General features: G+C 45.9%; 1 protein-coding gene across 1 annotated transcript in view; it reads left to right on the top strand.

Moving 5' to 3' along the window:
- Window positions 1-22086, top strand: part of BOD1L1 (biorientation of chromosomes in cell division 1 like 1) — a 301369-nt gene that overhangs the window by 212635 nt on the left and 66648 nt on the right. Inside the window, exon 15 of the mRNA XM_069202707.1 lies at window positions 15074-15123. Coding sequence (XP_069058808.1) covers window positions 15074-15123 — 50 coding nt within the window. The remainder of the gene's footprint in view (window positions 1-15073; window positions 15124-22086) is intronic.

A 22086-nucleotide genomic window follows, 5' to 3' on the forward strand; every position in this document is an offset into this window, starting at 1 on the left:
TGTTAGATTAGGCTGATAAATTTGGATTACAAAAACGTTAGTATGTAGTACTGTTTGTAAAATTGATTTTACTGAATGTTGTGGCTAACAGAAGTACAACACTTACTTGACTCTTTTCATATACAATGGAAACCACCCCTTTAGTGATGGAGTATGAAATACGCTATCCAAGAAATGTTCATAGTCAGTCCAAACTGCATTTTGTGCCTCTTTCAATAAGTAACGTAGTTAAGGCATTGTGAAATATCCAGAAATAGGTATTAGGTGGCTGTAGATTTGCTTCTTCTGCAGAGCAGATGGACATCACTGCTAGAAGGAATACAACAGCGCCTTAAACACTCCATATGCACTCAGGAAGTATTTCTCATTTTTCCAGCCACCCCAGACCCAAGATACAGAAGCTACTCTGAGCACTGGGGATCTTTTTGCAGTCTCACTACAGGCATCTTTAGTTCTGTGACTACAGCATTATAGCCAATGTTTACACATAGGCATAGCCTTCAAGTGGGCTTTGAATCCCCCCCATGGTCATGATTGCTCCTCCTGATTCAATGTCTTTCTCCCATACTAGTATCCCTGGAGCATTTAGAGAGCTGCCCGTCCTGAAATTCATAAGATACTCACATTATTATGTGATGCAAGGTTCCCCCACTGATTTGAAAGAACAAGGGGAGTGGCGCATTGCAAAGTCTGGGAGCAGACGGGCTTGCCTTCGGTGCACCAGTGGCGCACCTGCTGCATGAATGCGCTGATGTGCTCCCAAAGAGTAGGGCGTAAGATGTATAATACACTTCAGCATGCAGTGAGTATTCCAAAGATAATGTTAAGGACTGTGCAGATATGTGGCTTTGCAGTTTAAAAAGCCTACCATACAAAGGGGGTGTGGCTAGGCCGTGACACATTGCATCAGCCTAAAACCAGAGTGGTCAACAAAAAAAGACAAACTGGAGTCCAGTAACTCCAACTTGCAGTTAAAGGCTCCCCTATAGTGCAAGTTTACGTGGAAAGTAAATTAAATTTAATTAAAAGTGAGAAATAGCAAGTAATAAATTATTAAAAGGCCCATTTTACCCTTCCAACTTGACGCTTAAGAAAACTGGAGCCTGGGACTTAGGACCAGCAGCTAGTGCTGTACAACGAAAGAAAAGTACAGACAAGGAAAAAGAAGTAACACCTGCAGTGCACTCCAGCATGCAGTCCGTATTTCAAAGATAAGGTTTTAGGTTGCTTGGATGCACTGCTGTGCAGTTTAAAAATCCCATCATAAAAAGGGGACTTGGTTAGGCCATGATGAACAGCGTCGGCCAAAAACCTGAACAAATCAACAAAAAAAGGCAGACTTGTGTCCAGCACCTCCAACTTGCAGTCAAAATCTCCCCTTTGATGCAAGCATATGAGAAAAGAATATGTAATTAAAATAAAATTGAGAAATACCAACTCATAAAATGATTAAAAGTTGTGCACCTTCCATGATGGTGCTTGGGAGAAAAGGAGCCAGGCAGCTCTGACTAGCAGCTAGTGCTTTCCAACAAAATAAAAGTGTGTCCAAGCAGCAGGGAGTAAGATTCACTCCAGCATGCCATCATTAGATCAATAATAAGGTTAATGGCTGGATAGAAATATTAAAGGCTGGATAGAAATTAGTAAATGGCTCAATAGAAATTAATAAAACTTCCTAACCTCTTTTGCCGATACAGCCTACATGTTGACCTACCTAAAGGTTTTAAACCTCTATAAAATCTGCATCCCTAAACATAAAAAGTGAGCACGACGATTCCTAGCTTCACATTGACTGCATGCACTTGAGAGTCCATCTAGGTTTTTTTTCTTTTTTTTTTCTTTTTTTTTCTTCAACTATTGCACTCCCATCATTTTGACTTGAATGTTTGTCTTGATCAAGAGTTTAAGCTTTCTGATGGATACTTCTGCCTGCAGATTCCTCACCTGTAGAATAGTCCCAGGTGTGACATTGGATCCAGAAGCTTCAAAGATCCCATGTAACCGGTAAGGGGCTCTGGCTTTGTGTCAACGCCAGATAGGTGTCTGGAAAAAGCCCTATAGCACCCAACCCTGTGCTTCAAAGTCAGTTCCCTTTTTTCTCTGCGTCTTCTGAGCGGACCTGTCCTGAGAGTTGTGAATTTCCCTCACCAAAAATTCTTTACCGTACAGTACGTATCTCTCCTGCAAAACCTTAGGGCTTCAAGCCCTGTAGGAATTGTGAGGGACAGATATTCATTAACGATCCCTTTGGTGACTGTGCACCGATCATGACTCACACTTGTTCAAATCCTGCCTCAGCATCCATCGTACAGGTATGAAGAAGCACAACGCCAAGTTATTTGTGGCCTGGGCCATCCACGCTTTAGGTCACCTTCCTCATATTAGACAGGTAAATAGAAAAAACACAGGAAACATGGAAAAGGTAGGTCACTTAGACCCAGCGAGATTCCTCAATGTATGTTCAATATTTTCGCCAGGGCCTTGGCTCCATCCTGCACGCCCTCTAGGCCTATGGCACCTTATGGCTGCCCATGTTCATGTCTTCAAAGCAGATGACTTTTGGCTCGGTAGCATCAGCATGAGCCTCGGTCCGTTTTATCAGCACTATGTTATATGACACTGCAGGTATACAAACAGTCCTGTGGGAGGCAGGCTCAGACATTTCTTCAAAGGCTTGCAAAATATTAGTACCAATAGTTGATCCTTCAGAAGGTCCAGCGATTCTATGCCGTGCTGTTCCTTTGCGACCTGCCACACCTTCCACCTACATCAGACTACATTTCAGAGGAGCACCTGCCGAACTTGCGCCAAGAAGTTCTGACTCTTTTCGCCAAAGGGGCCTTGAGAAGGTCCCAGCTCTGGAAATAGGGATTGTTTGTTACTCCTGTTATTTCCTCATGTCAATAAAGGATGGAGGCATTTGCCCTATTTTAGATCTCCATTGTCACTTCCAGAGCGGAGCAAAGTTGACAGACCGCTGCATAGCACAATCACAACACTGCCTCACTCATCTGGCACTCATATTTCACAACTGTGTAATTTGGCTCCAGAATAGTGAAAGTCCAACATCGGCCAATGGATTGAATGCGCTTGTCATATGCTGAAGGGGCTAAAATATGGTGGCTGCATCACTCCCCAAGAGTGAAAACTGCATGTAATCCTTCATGCCATCTTTAAGGCTTCACAACACAATCATCAATGCTTTTGCAGTGCCTAGGATCCCATATGCACCCACTCACCTAAATGGGCAGGGGTCCTGGTTTCACACAGGAAGATTTGATGTTCATTTGGTGGGTGTTATTCCTTTATACTATTCTGATTCTGAGAATCTTTTTTTTTTTAAATTATTTTATTTATTGATTATTTGTAGGAAGTTGGCTCTGTATGTGCTATTTCAAAGTAAGGAATAGCATGCACAGAGTCCAAGGGTTCCCCTTAGAGGTAAAATAGTGGTAAAAATAGATAATACTAATGCTCTATTTTGTGGTAGTGTGGTCGAGCAGTAGGCTTATCCAAGGAGTAGTGTTAAGCACTTGTTGTACATACACATAGACAATAAATGAGGTACACACACTCAGAGACAAATCCAGCCAATAGGTTTTTGTATAGAAAAATATCTTTTCTTAGTTTATTTTAAGAACCACAGGTTCAAATTTAACATGTAATATCTTGTTCGAAAGGTATTGCAGGTAAGTACTTTAGGAACTTCAAATCATAAAAATTGCATGTATACTTTTCAAGTTATTGACAAATAGCTGTTTTAAAAGTGGACACTTAGTGCAATGTTCACAGTTCCTGGGGGAGGTAAGTTTTTGTTAGTTTTACCAGGTAAGTAGGACACTTACAGGGTTCAGTTCTTGGTCCAAGGTAGCCCACTGTTGGGGGTTCAGAGCAACCCCAAAGTCACCACACCAGCAGCTCAGGGCCGGTCAGGTGCAGAGTTCAAAGTGGTGCCCAAAACACATAGGCTAGAATGGAGAGAAGGGGGTGCCCCGGTTCCGGTCTGCTTGCAGGTAAGTACCCGCGTCTTCGGAGGGCAGACCAGAGGGGTTTTGTAGGGCACCGGGGGGGGGACACAAGCCCACACAGAAATTTCACCCTCAGCAGCGCGGGGGCGGCCGGGTGCAGTGTAGAAACCAGCGTCGGGTTCGCAATGTTAGTCTATGAGAGATCTCGGGATCTCTTCAGCGCTGCAGGCAGGCAAGGGGGGGGTTCCTCGGGGAAACCTCCACTTGGGCAAGGGAGAGGGACTCCTGGGGGTCACTTCTCCAGTGAAAGTCCGGTCCTTCAGGTTCTGGGGGCTGCGGGTGCAGGGTCTCTCCCAGGCGTCGGGACTTTGGATTCAAAGAGTCGCGGTCAGGGGAAGCCTCGGGATTCCCTCTGCAGGCGGCGCTGTGGGGGCTCAGGGGGGACAGGTTTTGGTACTCACAGTATCAGAGTAGTCCTGGGGTCCCTCCTGAGGTGTCGGGTCTCCACCAGCCGAGTCAGGGTCGCCGGGTGCAGTGTTGCAAGTCTCACGCTTCTTGCGGGGAGCTTGCAGGGTTCTTTCAAGGCTGCTGGAATCAAAGTTGCAGCCTTTCTTGGAGCAGGTCCGCTGTCCTCGGGAGTTTCTTGTCTTTTCGAAGTAGGGGCAGTCCTCAGAGGATGTCGAGGTCGCTGGTCCCTTTGGAAGGCGTCGCTGGAGCAGGATCTTTGGAAGGCAGGAGACAGGCCGGTGAGTTTCTGGAGCCAAGGCAGTTGTCGTCTTCTGGTCTTCCGCTGCAGGGGTTTTCAGCTGGGCAGTCCTTCTTCTTGTAGTTGCAGGAATCTAATTTTCTAGGGTTCAGGGTAGCCCTTAAATACTAAATTTAAGGGCGTGTTTAGGTCTGGGGGGTTAGTAGCCAATGGCTACTAGCCCTGAGGGTGGGTACACCCTCTTTGTGCCTCCTCCCAAGGGGAGGGGGTCACAATCCTAACCCTATTGGGGGAATCCTCCATCTGCAAGATGGAGGATTTCTAAAAGTTAGAGTCACTTCAGCTCAGGACACCTTAGGGGCTGTCCTGACTGGCCAGTGACTCCTCCTTGTTTTTCTCATTATTTTCTCCAGCCTTGCCGCCAAAAGTGGGGCCTGGCCGGAGGGGGCGGGCAACTCCACTAGCTGGAGTGTCCTGCTGGGTTGGCACAAAGGAGGTGAGCCTTTGAGGCTCACCGCCAGGTGTGACAATTCCTGCCTGGGAGAGGTGTTAGCATCTCCACCCAGTGCAGGCTTTGTTACTGGCCTCAGAGTGACAAAGGCACTCTCCCCATGGGGCCAGCAACATGTCTCGGTTTGTGGCAGGCTGCTAAAACTAGTCAGCCTACACAGATAGTCGGTTAAGTTTCAGGGGGCACCTCTAAGGTGCCCTCTGTGGTGTATTTTACAATAAAATGTACACTGGCATCAGTGTGCATTTATTGTGCTGAGAAGTTTGATACCAAACTTCCCAGTTTTCAGTGTAGCCATTATGGTGCTGTGGAGTTCGTGTTTGACAAACTCCCAGACCATATACTCTTATGGCTACCCTGCACTTACAATGTCTAAGGTTTTGGTTAGACACTGTAGGGGTACCATGCTCATGCACTGGTACCCTCACCTATGGTATAGTGCACCCTGCCTTAGGGCTGTAAGGCCTGCTAGAGGGGTGTCTTACCTATACTGCATAGGCAGTGAGAGGCTGGCATGGCACCCTGAGGGGAGTGCCATGTCGACTTACTCGTTTTGTTCTCACTGGCACACACAAGCTGGCAAGCAGTGTGTCTGTGCTGAGTGAGAGGTCTCCAGGGTGGCATAAGACATGCTGCAGCCCTTAGAGACCTTCCTTGGCATCAGGGCCCTTGGTACTAGAAGTACCAGTTACAAGGGACTTATCTGGATGCCAGGGTCTGCCAATTGTGGATACAAAAGTACAGGTTAGGGAAAGAACACTGGTGCTGGGGCCTGGTTAGCAGGCCTCAGCACACTTTCAATTGTAAACATAGCATCAGCAAAGGCAAAAAGTCAGGGGGCAACCATGCCAAGGAGGCATTTCCTTACACAATTGCATAGTACAAAACAAAGAAAAACAAGAATGGCCCACCTATTATCGAAACAAGTTATGTCAGAATGCAGCCCTCCCCTACCACAAAGTAGATTCTGTTCAACAGGGCACAAAGTTCCACCTCACAATGCGTCATAGTTCTATATTGTCAGTGCCAGCAAAGACCGCCAGCCTTCTAGATTAGTACAGTCCCCGCGTAAAGTCCAGGAGAGGTGCCATAAACAAATATTGAGGCCAAGGCGAACAACAGAAAGAGAGCAACAAAGAAAAGAAGGCAAAAGGCAGGCAAAGAGTGCGCGCAGAAGCGCCCAACCGGCATCAGGTATGCACAAAGCACAGCGCAATCGGGGGGAATGAGAGAAAGACACCAAGATGCGAGCAGACGTACATCATTCAACCTGCCCATTCAAGGTTGCCAGGTAAGCACGCAAAGGAGCCCAGATATCCTTCGGTCGGGAGCCCTCAGGCGAAAGCTCCCAACAAATCATCAGCTGATCCTGGCAAAAGGCAGCGTCCCATAATCATTCAGACCCACGAGGAGCTCGCCCCCTGCCCCAGCACATAGCAACTCTGCGCTTAGCCAGTAAAAGAAGCAGACCCACCAGTCTTCTATGAGTCCCACTGATCTCATTCACACACCCTAGCAGCGCAACCTTGGGGGAAATGGGTAATTCTGATCCAGTCACCTCAGCAATTATGTGCAGGACCTCCACCCAGAAAGCGTAGACCTCAGCGCATTCCCACGCAAGATGCAAAAAACCAGCGTCCGGGGCACGACAGCGCTCACAGCGCCCATCCGCACGTAGACCCATGGACAGAGTCCACTAGGTGTGTAATATATGCGATGTAAAAACTTGAAGTGCAGCAACCGCAGCCTATAATTCGGGGATAGCACTCTCAAATGCGCACAGCAACTCCGCCACGTTTCCTCCGTAATAGGTTCTCCCACTTCCATCTCCCATCGAGCCCTGGAGGACTCACCAAGGGCACCCTGCTGTTCCTGAATGCAATTGTATCATTTGGTAACTAGTTTGCGCAGCTCCAAAGCACGGCACTCCGGCGGTGCCTCCGGAAGACCAGGGAACCGAGCGCGCAGCATAGCACAGACCCTGAGCACATACATCCGCTGCAATGCAGTGGTGTGTCCATCGTCCCTAGGAGGAATCAAACCGCCATCCACAAACCAATCACCCAGCTCAGTTAATCTGGCATCCCGAAGAAATTCACATATTCCCCCATCACGGAACATCAGCAACAGGCAACGACGGAGCAAAAGGGGTGTCCGCACCAGTACCCTGCATCAATGCCTTCCACGCCCTTGCCGTACAGGGCAATGTGTCGACACCCCGCGGACGAGGCTGGGACGGGTGCCCGAGCACGCGTACCAAGCCGTCCGGCCAAACTGCGTCACTTTCAGGCGCCAAATGCAGCAGATACCGAGTTGGGCGCAACCAGTAATGTGCAAAGTGCGCTTGCGCACAGTTATAATATAGCTCCAAATCAGGGACAGCAAGCCCAACCAGCTCAAAGGGAAGCGTCAGCTTCTCCCAGGAGACACAAGGTTGGCTGCCCGCCCAAACCAAACGGATCAAAACAGAGCGGAGACGCCGCAAGAAACCCCTCGTAAGTGGGAGCGGGAGATTACCAAACAGATACAAAAATTTTGGGAGAACCACCATCTTCACAATGGCAATACGCCTAATCAGCGAAAGCGGTAAGGTGCTCCAAGCCTCAACCTTCTCCTCCAACCACGAAATTGCTGCACCATAATTGGCCAACCAGAGAGTTTCAGTGTCGCAACTCAACTAGATGCCCAGATAACGAACCAGGCCCTGCGTCCGTGCTATAGGATACCGGGAGGAGAACATCGCCACCCCCGGGGACAGAGTCAGCACCACCGACTTGGACCAGTTAATAGCGATGCCAGAAAAAGTACCAAAGTGTACAATCTCATCCAACAGAATATCTAAATTCCGGCACGGGTTCCCCGCATACATAGATATCAAAATGGGCCGTTGCCTGTACTGCAGACCCTTGTTGTTGCGTCTCTGCTGTAACCCCAACGCAAGAGGCTCCATTGCCACAGCGAAAAGTAACGGGGACAATGGACATCCCTGACGCGTTCCACGAGCAACCGGAAAGGGGGCCGACGCACTCCCATTTAAACGCAACCTAGCAGTGGGCTGAGTACACAGTAATCTAATCAGCTTCTCATATCGCATGCTCAGACCCACTCGGGCAAGGAGCGCAAACATATACTCCGATGCTAAAGAATCGAAAGCCTTGGTGGCATCTAGAAACACCACCGCAGTGCTGTCATCTGCCTCCATCGAACCAGCAACCTCAAAGAACGTGCGTAAGTTGTGACACGTGGATCTCCCAGGCACAAAACCTGACTGGTCTGGCAGCAACAGCCGAGGAAGCAGCGACTGCAAACTCGCCGCGATCATTTTGGCCAGGATTTTCTTGTCAATGTTAATCATAGAGAGTGGGCGATACGAGTCACAGCAAGCCGGATCCTTCCCGGGTTTAAGGATCATGACTATCAATGCCTCCCGGAGCGAGGCAGGGAGAATCCCAGCCTCCAAAGACTCTGCATATACCTCCAAGAGATGAGGAGCAAGAATATCCACATATTCCTTGTAATACGTGGGGGCAAACCATCTGTACCAGGAGACTTATCACCAGGCAAGCCACGAATCGCCGCAGTCACCTCCTCCACAGAGAATGGAACATCCAAACACGAGCGGTGAGCTTCGTTGAACCACACCAGTGCAATATCAGAGAAGTAAGCCTGCGCCGCCGCCGCGTCCAGTCCGACCGGATCAGCATACAGCTGTGCAAAATATTGAGTAAATGCTTGCATGACGCCACTCGTCCCAGCCACATGCTCATCCTCTGCACCCACAATCTCAGTAACGTAGTTGCTCGCCCACGGCCTATGCAGCATATCCGCAAGCATGCGCCTGGCCATCTCCCCCTCACCGTAGCGTCGGGCCCGGGCGTTCCTCCCCATAAAACAAACTTCTCTAAGGGAGGCCTCCTCATACAAACAAACCGCACTTTGCAGCTCCGCCAGCACCTCACCCGTCCAACTCTTCACTAAACGCCGCTCCAACCCCGCAATCCTCCCCTCCAGATCAGCCAGTTCCCTCGGCAGGGTCCTCAACCTCCCATGCTGTTTCGAGAGACATATCCCCCGAATTACCACCTTGAATGCCTCCCACAAGGTGCTCGCCGCCCTCACAGAGTCACTGTTTTCAGCAAAGAACAGCACAATAGCCTTGCGCACCGCCGCATGAAAGGCTGCATCCCGCAACGCCCCGCAAGGTAACCTCCACAGGAACGCGTGCCCTAGCTCGCAGGGTACCTCCAGCACTAACCGAACTGGCGAGTGGTCAGACAACGTGCGAGGCAGATGATCCACAGAACTCATCCAAACATCCACATCTCTAGTGCCCAACCAACGATCAATACGGGACCAGCTGCAGTTGGTATAATTAACGCATGTGCCCTCTCTAACAGCACCGTGCCTCAGCCTCCACAGATCCACTAAAGCACCCCCCTGCATCACCGCCGCCAATGCCTTCGCCGCTGCAACATGCTGCACCCTGGCCACACTCTCACGGTCCATCCTCGAATCCAGAATCACAGTAAAGTCACCACCCCAGATTACTGCACCAGCTCCCAACGACTCCACCAGGCGCCACAGCTCTCGGAAGAACTCTGGGTCGTCCACATTTGGACCATAAACAGTGACCAACCGCCAAGCCCTGTCCAACAGCGTGCCACTCAACACAACATACCTGCCGATCGGGTCAGCAATCACCCTGCGGGTGCGCCACTGTATCCCTCTGCGCAGCAGAATCGCCACTCCGCGAGCATAACTCGAATACGTCGACAGTGATACTCGCCAACCCAGCCGGCCTTCAACCTGCCCAGCGTTGACGCCACCAGGTGGGTTTCCTGCAACATACAAGTATCTATTTCGTGGGGTTTAATATACGCTGCCACCAGACGTGCCTTCTTTTTATAGTTTAGCCCATGCACATTCCAAGTCAAACAACGAACCGTCGAACTTTTTGATCCCATCTCTCCCCCCACATATATACTATACGCCACCATGTAGCACAGTCCTGCCTGCCAGAAACCTGAAAGAAGACAGTAAAAATAGCATAGAAGACAGAAGATATGCAGCACAACTGAGCCCACCCCCCTCCCACGCAGACCCCCCAATTGGGTTATAGCAGAAACCCACCCAAGCCCCAAAACCACCCCATTAGAGCACGAACACAGTAATCAGGACTCATCCAAGGGGCGATAACCGGCCTACCAACTCACCACCCAGTAAAGACTGGGGGAGAAGGGCACAGGGAACTAACAGCAGGCTAAACAGAGCCATCCTAAGGACAGAAGCAGACCACCATAGTCCGGCCGCTTCAGCAAGCGACACTAGCTCCAGCAGCGCGCTGACTAGTCATTATCACTCAAGGTAGCCGTCTCGGATCCAGAGCCGTCCGGCCCCGCAAACTCCGCCCGCTTAGGCAATCGTCTAGCAAACTTGGCAGCCTGTTTTGGGTCAGTAAAGTACAGTACCTTTCCTTCATGCCGCACCCTCAGCCTGGCAGGGTACAACAGAACGAATCGTACACCCGCCTGGTTCAACAAGCGCTTAATCGGTAAGAAGGCATGTCGCGACGCCTGCATGCCTGGGGTATAGTCAGGAAAAAAACTGAGTTCAGAGTTTTTATACATCACCGGCTTCCTCTCCCTTGCCAAGCGTAAAACAGTGTCTCTGTCTCGATAGTTCAGCAGGCGTGCAACTATGGGTCGCGGAGGAGTACCCGGCGGGGGCCGAGGTCCCAGGGATCTGTGGGCCCTCTTGACCACCAGCATACGGGAGAGCTCGCCCGCGAACAGGTCAGACAACATGCTCTTCACAAAATCCTCCATGCGGCCCATATCATTGGCCTCTGGCAACACAACAATGCGAATATTGGTATGTCGCGACCGCGCTTTCTAAATCCTCATTTTTATTCCAGATAACCTCCAGAATGCGCTCCATTTGCACGATTTGATCTCTATCCCCCTGGTGGGCTTGGCGGTTGGTCACTGTTTATGGTCCACGTCTCCAGGACCACAAATCTGGAATCATGATCATCCACCCGAGCTTATATTCGGTCTAACTGTTCAGTCACATGGTCCAGCTTCGCGTCGATACCGGCCAGGCTGTTCTTGAGCTCTAAGAACATGGACCTCACTGAGGCCTCCGAGCTCCCTTCCTCAGCCCCGTCGCAACTGGATGTCAAGACAGGAGCCCCACTTCTCTTTTTCCCTCCGTCAAAGGTGAACTTAGCCTGACGTTGCTGAGCCTTACCCATGATCTCAACCCAGTCTGCAACCAACTCCTGCGCCGAAGAGATGAAGTGTGGTGTTGCCAGATCCAAAAGACTGCCACAAACGAGGAGCCCCTCCGCAGCCACTCAGGCCTCACCTCACCAGCCAGCCAAACGAGGTGCGGGCACCAATCGAGCAACTAAACACCCCATGAGGCAGCCCACACAGCACCAGCCGCCACCAACATCCACCGCTGGCGCTAGCTCCACAGTCCAATACAACAGCTCCTTCAGTTGCAAGCCAGGACCGGAGCTTGGCTCAGGACCAGCGCAGCAATGCAGAGCCTCCCCCTCCAAGCTCCAGGCTCCCGCCAAGCCAATGCCAGTCCCGCCTCACCCCTCTCTTTGGCAGGCTACCTCCTCCTTCAGCCCGGTCTCTCACCTCCGCAGCAATGCCCAGTTGCCCTCAGCCGGATCTGCCACGCGACAGCAGGTCACCCCGGCTGTTCAGGCAAACCACCAGCACCTCGCTCCTCGAAGCGCAGTCCAGCACCGGTCCTCCACTCTCCTCCTTCCACCAGGGGTGTGCAAACGGCAGGCACCAGCACCCAGCCAGAATCACCTGGATCACCGGAGGTATCCTTAGCACATGCGCCTTCTCAGGCCACACCACGCGATCGGGGAAATCCTTCAGCTAGCCCCTGCAGAGGTCCACCGCAGGAGCTAACGAGATGCCAGGGGTCTCAGGGTCCCGCACACTAGCCCGCTTCCAACTGCATCGCCCATCCGGAGAAATAAGCGCAGAAACGGCTCGAGGCCTGGCAGAGCCTCACCCAGTGACGGCCATCTTGCCCGCCGGCCAGGCCTCGTCCCCTGATTCTGAGAATCTTGCTGTGGATAGCTGCACTTGCATTATTATTCTGGTGAGCTCAGTATGGTATTGCTGCATCTAATCCTGCACCTGAACTTCCCACCGGCATTAGAATAGCCTACCTTCCGTGGCAGGAGGATGACTGCTGCACCCTTGAGTACTGTGTTCTTGAGGAGCCTGTCTATGCCCACCTTTGTCTCTCTTCTGCAATTTTGGACATCTTGGAGGTTGCGAGAAATTAATTCACCAAGGAACAATACAAGTGCAACTGACTGATGTGCTTCTATTGGGCCCTGTCTTAGAACAGAAATGTCCTAAAATTATTTATACCAAAGAACATTGGAATATTCTTGACACTTGCACATATCTTCTTCTGCAAAATATCTTGTTTGAGGATCTTATCAAAATGTTTCTATCTTTGTAACACAGAACGGTCCATAGAAACAAACTGATATACAAAAATGTGTTCATGGATGTCAACTTGTTTTTAAATGGGAGATGGTTAATTGTTATTGTCTTTCGTATTTCTTGTAATGGTTGTAATCATAAATACAAATTCTACTACTATTATTGGTGCCATGGAATCATCCAATCTTTGTCCTTAAGTGTTGACCGGGTTCTACCTAAGTCAAGGCATTTTCCTCTAACTTGAAACAGCACATATACACTTTTTTTTAGCTATTACAATGTGCACAATGTCACTGTCCATCATATGCTACACCTTTATACATAAAGAACCAGGGCTCTGTATTCTGCAGCATGCATGTGAGTTTTGAATGCAGTGAATCTGGCTAAACTGTATCCACCTTTGCTAGAAGGATAACACTCACATCTGCATTTTCTGTGCCATTAAATCTTAACCTGGGGTCTATGGACCCCTGACTGGGGGTCCGTGATACCTACTGATGGCGTCTACAGCAGTTAAGAAAATGCATAGTAAGCTCAGTTGAACATATTTAAAGCCTTATAAATGGGAAGGAATTTGAAATTGGAGGCTAAATATAAAGTTGGTATCTTGATTTGTGGGAGCAGGACAAGTACCGCAAACAGAATGTAGTATGACTGAGTTGTGGTCCCAGTGAAAGCTCTGGAATTCCCAGTCAAAAAGGGAGCTTGCCAAAGGAGCATTAAAGACCAAGTGATATTCTAAAGTCCAGTATATCCTTTCGCCTTTTAGAAACTAAACTACATTTCAAAAAGCTTCAACCTTCCCATTAACGTTAAAGTTTTGATTTTCTTTTTTTTTTAAATGTGTTTTGTTTGTGAATTAAATAACATATTTCATAATTTGTGTGTTTGTTTGATGTATACTTATTTCTATATTTTGTGTCCTTGGTTTTTAGTAGTGTTTCAGTAGGGGTCCACCGAACTCAAAAGGTTAAAAACTGCTGTTCTGTGCTTCTGTATAACAGACTCTCTACCTGCTTTACCAGATTGAAGTTGTCTGTACTACCTTTTACTAGGCATTTATGTATCTAAGAGATTTATAGATTCTATTATGGCATCATGCTATTGAGGCTTGCACCCAAAGCTATTTTTAGGTAATTCATGTGGTTCTGATATTGGAATGCTCCCAAAGGTTTAGAAAGAGAGAGAGCAAAGATGTTAGTGTATACGCAACTTTCTGGTGACTCGGTTACTCATAGCCTATAGGATATTTATTATTTAACTTTCTTGTACAAAACATAAGCACAGGCTTGCTTATTTTTACAGTGTGTGTGTGAATCTCCAGGGTGCTCTGTTGTGTTCCATTGTATAAACAACTTCTGATTATTCTACTCACAAATTAATGGAGGCCAGCCTACAGATGAACAGTAGCAGTCACCATAAATGTAACTTCTTTCTGCATGCATGCATGTCTCCTCATCTTGGTCTCTTACTTTAAGTTTGGGTGAGGGTGAAATTGGATGGATGTCCAAGAGCCTGATACCTGAGCTATCTTTTGAAGTCTTCCCTCTATATGCTCTATCCATGTACAGACATGCTTGGTTTATAGATGTATTGCATTGGTTTCCTTATAGCAGCCTCAGACCCAGACTTAAGGTTTGTACAAACCTTTTTTGAGAGCAAATCTCGATAGACACTTATAACAGATGAGTCCCCATCATAAATTTAAAAAAATGTTCCTCATAGTTAAGACTATGCAAGAGATGTTGTCCCATACTTATGTAACAGTTGCGCACTGTGTGCATAATTCTATTATCTAATAATAATAATAATGGTTGAGTCGAAAAGTGGATTTTGTTGCAGTCTGAAACATTTAAATATTGTCCCACCACCCACATATTCTTCTTTATGGGCAGAGTAGCCTAGATCAGCTGCATGACTCTTAACACCAGTTGTAGAACCACCTGCCTCCAATAAACAAAATATGAGATTGTTTTAAGCCTGATTGAGATTGACGCATATCAGCCCTTATATATTCTGTGTCACTTTAACAGTGTGTACAAAATCAAATGTAAAAGTGGTTGATGCTAATGCCAGCCCCTTACACCCATCAACTAAATTTATCAGTGGGAAGGTTTACTTTTTAAGATTTTATTATCTAATTGAACTTTGAATATACTTGAAGCTGTTTCTTATTTTTGATAAATAGAAATTTGCATTTAATTTATGCTGTAAATTGTAACTCCTAAAATGCAGGGAAAACATTTAATTAGACCCAAATAAAATCAATGCATGTTCAATATGTATTCATTATATTGCAACATAATTGTGTAATGCCCCTACAATTGATAGAGATCCCACTCTTATGCTTATATGAAATCAGTAAATTTTTATAGAGTAATTACTTTAATATTATTCACAGGTACCCCTAGTGAGGATTCAGAAAAACATGGTGAGAAAAGTTCAACCGATGTAAGTATTTTATGAAACCTGTTGGCTTGTTGCCTCTTATGCATTTATTTATCTATCTAATGTGTATGTATGGTAAATAACGTTCTCGGAGAACTTTCATGCTATGCTGAATAACAGACCATCTGTGTGACTGACACTTACCCTGCATAATACAGACTTATAAAATTCTTGTAAGAATATTCTTGCATTGTTATACTATTCTAATAATATCCTCTCTTCCCTTTGAGACCCCCAACACCAGACATAGTGGGATCTATGCCCTGTCCGCCTTACACCTTTTTTTTAAACCTTTTACCCATGACTCGGGTGTCTCAAGATCTGTTGGCTCTGCGGATCCTCTGTGGCGTGAAATACACAAACTTATTGAGCCTTAATTTCACAAAAACTACTGAATGAATTTACACCAAATCACAAACAGCACAACTTTGGGCCAAGACCCAGCTTTCTGATTTTCCTATGGAGAAATGAATACGGAAAATGTGTTTTGGGACCCCCCAGCCCTTTTTTCTCACCCCACTCCCATTTGACTGATCTCCCCAAAACTTTCCAGTTATTAGCTGAGGTGGAAGTAGATTATTTGCTAAAGTTTTATAAAGATTCCTCAAACAGTTCCAAAGTTATTCAGAAAACAAATAAAAAATGTTTTTCCTATGGAAACATGATCCTTACTATAACTACTCTGTGGCTGCTACCAGTGAGTAATATATACATTCTTTAATTTCAATTATTCTTTTAATTTTTATATATATATATTTTTTTTTTTTAAATAATGGAATTTTCTAACAGCATAATATTACCAGTATTCATGTGAGCGAACCATATTTACTTTTTTTTGTAATTTTATTTTGTCACATATTTTAAAAGATTATACTATGGGAAAGGGCCAGTTACTGGTGTGATTCCATAAAGTTATTTTAGCTATTCCTGAACTATTTGTTCTTGGTCTCATATGTATGACTTTGGTTTTGTATACTCATTCTTTTCTAAAGGATAACATAGGTTCTGTCTCAGGGTGATCTCAGTTGATAGTCATAAGCACTGAATAGTTCCACCCACGTGCAGGGATCCTGGAGCACTTCTTTATAATATGATTTCTTGAGTGTAGATTTTCACCTTTCTTCAATAAGGCCTGGAGAAAACACTTAGAACCTGAGTTCTTGCTGTCTATAAGCTAGGCTAAATTGGCCAGTTACTTCAGAATGCAGTTAAAAATGGATTGCCTGAATAAATCTCTTTCACAAACCTTTTTATTTTAAAGAGAGAGATGAAGGAAGAGAGGACAATGTAGCTTAGTAGACTGCTCTTATGTAGATTTAGAAAATCGTGTCTGTGCCGTTAAGAACCCAGAGTCATCCAGTATACCATCATGCCCAGCAGGTGGCAGTTACTGCAACTCTTTTTTCAGGCTCCAGGTGACAGTATCTTAGAGCACTGAGCTCAGCCTTTTTTTGGCTTTTTTTCCCCTCACAAATGTCATTAACACTGTTCGACAGATGCTTCACTCAACGGATTTCAGCTATTTCAGTGTTTTTCACTCATTTGTTGACAGAAAATATGTTTCATTTGTCAAGAAAAAGGCCATCTTTATTTGACAAGTATCCTGTCTGAGGAAGAAAGAAGGCCAAGTCTGACCCTCGCGACTTTGGAATCATCTGCCTTCCTGATAGTCATGTTCCTGACAAGTGTTCACACCACAGGAATATTTTGAGGCGCACCCTGAGGGAAAGAGAGCAGATTTTCCTTCATGGTACGGAAGAGTGGCTCAGACAGCAACAGGCGCAGTCTAAAAGTGGGACACCCAAAGAGCAAGGAGAGGGTCTGTCTCCTACCAGTGCTCTGCCACCTTCCTCTAAGGATTCCAGGCATGGGATATCCGAAAAGAGAAGCCGCCACGAAAAACAATGTTTTTCCTGATTGAGGGCATCAGCATCTGGACAAGGTAGGGTGCCAACATGTTTCCTGTCAAAAGCTGGGTCGACATTGAAGAGGAGACTACGTTCGCGATCAAAAGATAGGGGGACGATGTCAAGGACACCATTACATTAAGGCGAAGGAGAACTTTGATGCCGAGACGTTATCAACGTAGGAGACAGTCTGCGCAGAGAAAACCAAGACCACGATGTCTACCATCTACATCAGAATTTTAGTATTCCAGGGAGTATTCTCCACCATTGCCCGTAGTACTTCTAGACCCTCCTGCTTCACCAACTCCGCCACCTGTTACAACGACTAAATTTCCAGTTCCTCCTATAATTCCAGCACCTCTTCCAATGCCAGTGCCTCTATCACTACCAACACCTGTGGAAGCACCTTTACTAGACAGACCTACTGTGCCATCCCCGAGATGTAGATCTTCTCATTCTTGATCTTGACGTAGGTCTAGAGTCTGTTCAGATTGAAAACATTATCATCATCATTCCCACCACCCTTCCTCAAGGCGGTCTTCCGGACGTTCATGTCATTCTCAGCATACCAGTTCTAGATCTAGGACAATATCACAATGCACTTCACCTTATTTAACTTCCTCCTCCAGTACAGGAAGGTATTCTCCTACCTTTTCTGACTCCCCTCAACCACAAGTCACTCCGATGGACAATATAAATAGCTTTCAGGAGGTTCTTGTAAGAGGAGCTTCAAAACTGAATATCCTGCTGTCAACCCCACATCCATGGACATTAGTGATTTTTGAGACTCTCTAAGAGCAGGCTTCATCTAAACCTCTTCTGCCCTTAGTTCCCGGATTATTAGAACCAGCTATGAAATTGTTCCTTACACCGGCTGAAACCAAATTAACTTCTTTGAGGCTCCAGATAAAATACAGACCTCTGGAACAGGATCCACTGTTTCTTTGTTCTGATCCTCCCCCTGACTCTGTAGTCAATCATGCTGCAAAAAAGATACATTCTACTGCTTTGTCCTCTACAGTACCTCTGGACAAGGAGAGCAAGAATATTGACTCCGAGGGTTGCAAGATGTGTGGTACAGTGGCTACTACAATGAAAGCAGTAAGAACCTCACCTTAATAGGACTCCTTACAATCTTCCTAGAGTTAGAAGAAAAGATTTTCTGAAAGTAGTCAACAAGAGCATGATAGTCTTTAATCAAGTTATCAGTGCCATGGCAGATACTTCCTTACTAGTAGCACCCAGCTACTGCCCTGGGTTGGCACTTCGAAGGCATGCTTGGCTTCGTTTAACAGCACTGACTCAAGTTTCTCATCAGGGGATCCTTAATCTGCCCTTCTCTGGTAACACTTTATTGGGTAGCCATACCTACAATGAAATCCCCAGATTGAAATCCGAAATGGAGACCTTGAAAGCAGTGGGACTAGAAAAGCGTAAAGAGCACTCTTATCGGCCTAAAGACTGACATTTTTACCCACAGAGGATTCAAACCCCTCACTGGCTTCAAGGTCATGAGCAATGACCTTTCAAACACCAGCAACGTCGTTCCCCATAGAGGAAATCTACATATCAGTCTGCCCACACAGGAAAAACTCCAGCAGGCTCCAAGCAATGAACCACTGCTTATCCCACCTCCGTTTCCCACTTCGGTAGCAAAGTATTTCTTATTTCCTGACAGAGTGGCAATCCATCACCAAAGATGCTTGGGTTCTGAATACTGTACAGAATAGATATTGTCTCAGGTTTATCAGTACTCCACCACAAATTCCACCAAAAAACAACCAACCAACCCCTGCAAATGTTTTACGCAGAAGTCAACATCCTTCTCCAGAAGCAAGCTGTGGAGGTAGTTCCACGCAATCAACGAGCTGCAAGAATTTATTCCCTTTACTTTTTGGTAAAAAACGAAAGCCCCCAAAACAAATTCAGACCCATATTGGATCTCAAACTCGCCAACAAACGGATATGAAGAGAAAAGTTTTGTATGCTCTCACTTCATCAGATTCATCCACAAATCCATCTGGGAGACTGGCTCTGCTCAGTAGACCCCTAGAATGCATATTTTCTCGTTCTGATAGCCAGAAAACACTGCAAGTTCCTGAGATTTTTAGTGGGTCACCATCACTACCAATACATGCTACTTCTCTTTGGCCTTAAATCAGCCCTCACAACATTCTCCAAATGTATGGCAGCAGTTGCAGCATATCTGAGGAAACTCAGTATTTTCATATGTCCATACCTGGATAACTGGCTCATCAAGACGTCAACTCCACAAGAGGCCCAAGCTTGTTATCAAATGACAATAAATGTCCTCCATTAGATAGGGCTACATGTCAATCACAACAAGTCTACATCTTCTCTAGTCCAGTCTCTGCATTACCTAGGGACTACTTGTTCACAAATATTATTGTATGGTTGCTTCCTAGCTTAAGTCATAATCCTTTCTTGGTAGATTTTTCCCTAAATTTGAGAGTCAGTTTGGTGATATCTTTCTTATGATTGATTCTATTTGTGCAGTTTCTTCTCAACATTAAAAACTGTTCATATGTTATGTTCTTCCATGGGGTTCTTGGATGGAAGTAGCTTAGTAAGATATTATAGTCAGTAGGTTTGTACCTTGGATTTCAGGGTATTATTGCAAGCACAAATTCTCAAATCCAGGAAGTACAGTTCCTTTCAAATTACAGGGAGTGCAGAATTATTAGGCAAGTTGTATTTTTGAGGATTAATTTTATTATTGAACAACAACCATGTTCTCAATGAACCCAAAAAACTCATTAATATCAAAGCTGAATATTTTTGGAAGTAGTTTTTAGTTTGTTTTTAGTTTTAGCTATGTTAGGGGGATATCTGTGTGTGCAGGTGACTATTACTGTGCATAATTATTAGGCAACTTAACAAAAAAATATATATACCCATTTCAATTATTTATTATTACCAGTGAAACCAATATAACATCTCAACATTCACAAATATACATTTCTGACATTCAAAAACAAAACAAAAACAAATCAGTGACCAATATAGCCACCTTTCTTTGCAAGGACACTCAAAAGCCTGCCATCCATGGATTCTGTCAGTGTTTTGATCTGTTCACCATCAACATTGCGTGCAGCAGCAACCACAGCCTCCCAGACACTGTTCAGAGAGGTGTACTGTTTTCCCTCCTTGTAAATCTCACATTTGATGATGGACCACAGGTTCTCAATGGGGTTCAGATCAGGTGAACAAGGAGGCCATGTCATTAGATTTCCTTCTTTTATACCCTTTCTTGCCAGCCACGCTGTGGAGTACTTGGACGCGTGTGATGGAGCATTGTCCTGCATGAAAATCATGTTTTTCTTGAAGGATGCAGACTTCTTCCTGTACCACTGCTTGAAGAAGGTGTCTTCCAGGAACTGGCAGTAGGACTGGGAGTTGAGCTTGACTCCATCCTCAACCCGAAAAGGCCCCACAAGCTCATCTTTGATGATACCAGCCCAAACCAGTACTCCACCTCCACCTTGCTGGCGTCTGAGTCGGACTGGAGCTCTCTGCCCTTTACCAATCCAGCCACGGGCCCATCCATCTGGCCCATCAAGACTCACTCTCCTTTCATCAGTCCATAAAACCTTATAAAAATCAGTCTTGAGATATTTCTTGGCCCAGTCTTGACGTTTCAGCTTGTGTGTCTTGTTCAGTGGTGGTCGTCTTTCAGCCTTTCTTACCTTGGCCATGTCTCTGAGTATTGCACACCTTGTGCTTTTGGGCACTCCAGTGATGTTGCAGCTCTGAAATATGGCCAAACTGGTGGCAAGTGGCATCGTGGCAGCTGCACGCTTGACTTTTCTCAGTTCATGGGCAGTTATTTTGCACCTTGGTTTTTCCACACGCTTCTTGCGACCCTGTTGACTATTTTGAATGAAACGCTTGATTGTTCGATGATCACGCTTCAGAAGCTTTGCAATTTTAAGAGTGCTGCATCCCTCTGCAAGATATCTCACTATTTTTTACTTTTCTGAGCCTGTCAAGTCCTTCTTTTGACCCATTTTGCCAAAGGAAAGGAAGTTGCCTAATAATTATGCACACCTGATATAGGGTGTTGATGTCATTAGACCACACCCCTTCTCATTACAGAGATGCACATCACCTAATATGCTTAATTGGTAGTAGGCTTTCGAGCCTATACAGCTTGGAGTAAGACAACATGCATAAAGAGGATGATGTGGTCAAAATACTAATTTGCCTAATAATTCTGCACTCCCTGTATAGTAAAAGTGAACTTTAAGCATGCTACACTTGGATATAAAAACGCACTGTTCGTAATTTGAGTGGTCCATTCTAGATAAGTTTCCATTGCGTGATATGGATATGAATGCAGCACTAGTTAGATATGAACAGCACTGGAGTTACCTATTGGGGACACATCTAAATGGACTGAATTAAGAAATCCCCAAGTTGCTATTGAATTGAGTGGCCTACGGCTGTACATCAGCACTTAAAATTGTAGGAGCGCAATAGGCACAAAGGAGACTACATCATGTAAAGTCTCGCTTGACATGAAATCAGGCGAAATGGGTGTTGAGTTCGCTCTCCCTTTGTTTTCTCACTATCTATGAAAAAGTCCATCATTTCGTATACAGTTGCCCCGTAGGTATCATTACTTCTATAATGTCTAGAACTTTGTAGGAAGCTGGCAAACAGTCCAGGTGTTCTCTTTCTAGTGGATGGGGGCTTGCTCTAGCAAACCCATGGTGGTGTTTTTTTTAGGGAGTAGTGTAGTCAAGCAGCCTTTGGCTTATCAGAGAAGAGAAGTTGGACATTTGCAAATACCCACGCAGTCAATAAATGAGACACGTCTCAAGAAAGGGATCCACACCAATTTACAAAAATAACAAGTATCTTTGTATATATATTTTGGCACCAGAATCAGTTTGTTCACGTCAGTACGTTTTTCAAGAAAAATCATTACACTTTAGAAACCTCTACACTGCAATGTAATACTTGGAAGTTGCTGTTTTATCCTATGGAGGAAAAACAAAGACAACAAAACAGGTACAGTACGGCGACTTACAAGGAC

This window comes from Pleurodeles waltl, chromosome 1_2, assembly GCF_031143425.1.
Source record: "Pleurodeles waltl isolate 20211129_DDA chromosome 1_2, aPleWal1.hap1.20221129, whole genome shotgun sequence".
Taxonomy (NCBI): Eukaryota; Metazoa; Chordata; class Amphibia; order Caudata; family Salamandridae; genus Pleurodeles; species Pleurodeles waltl.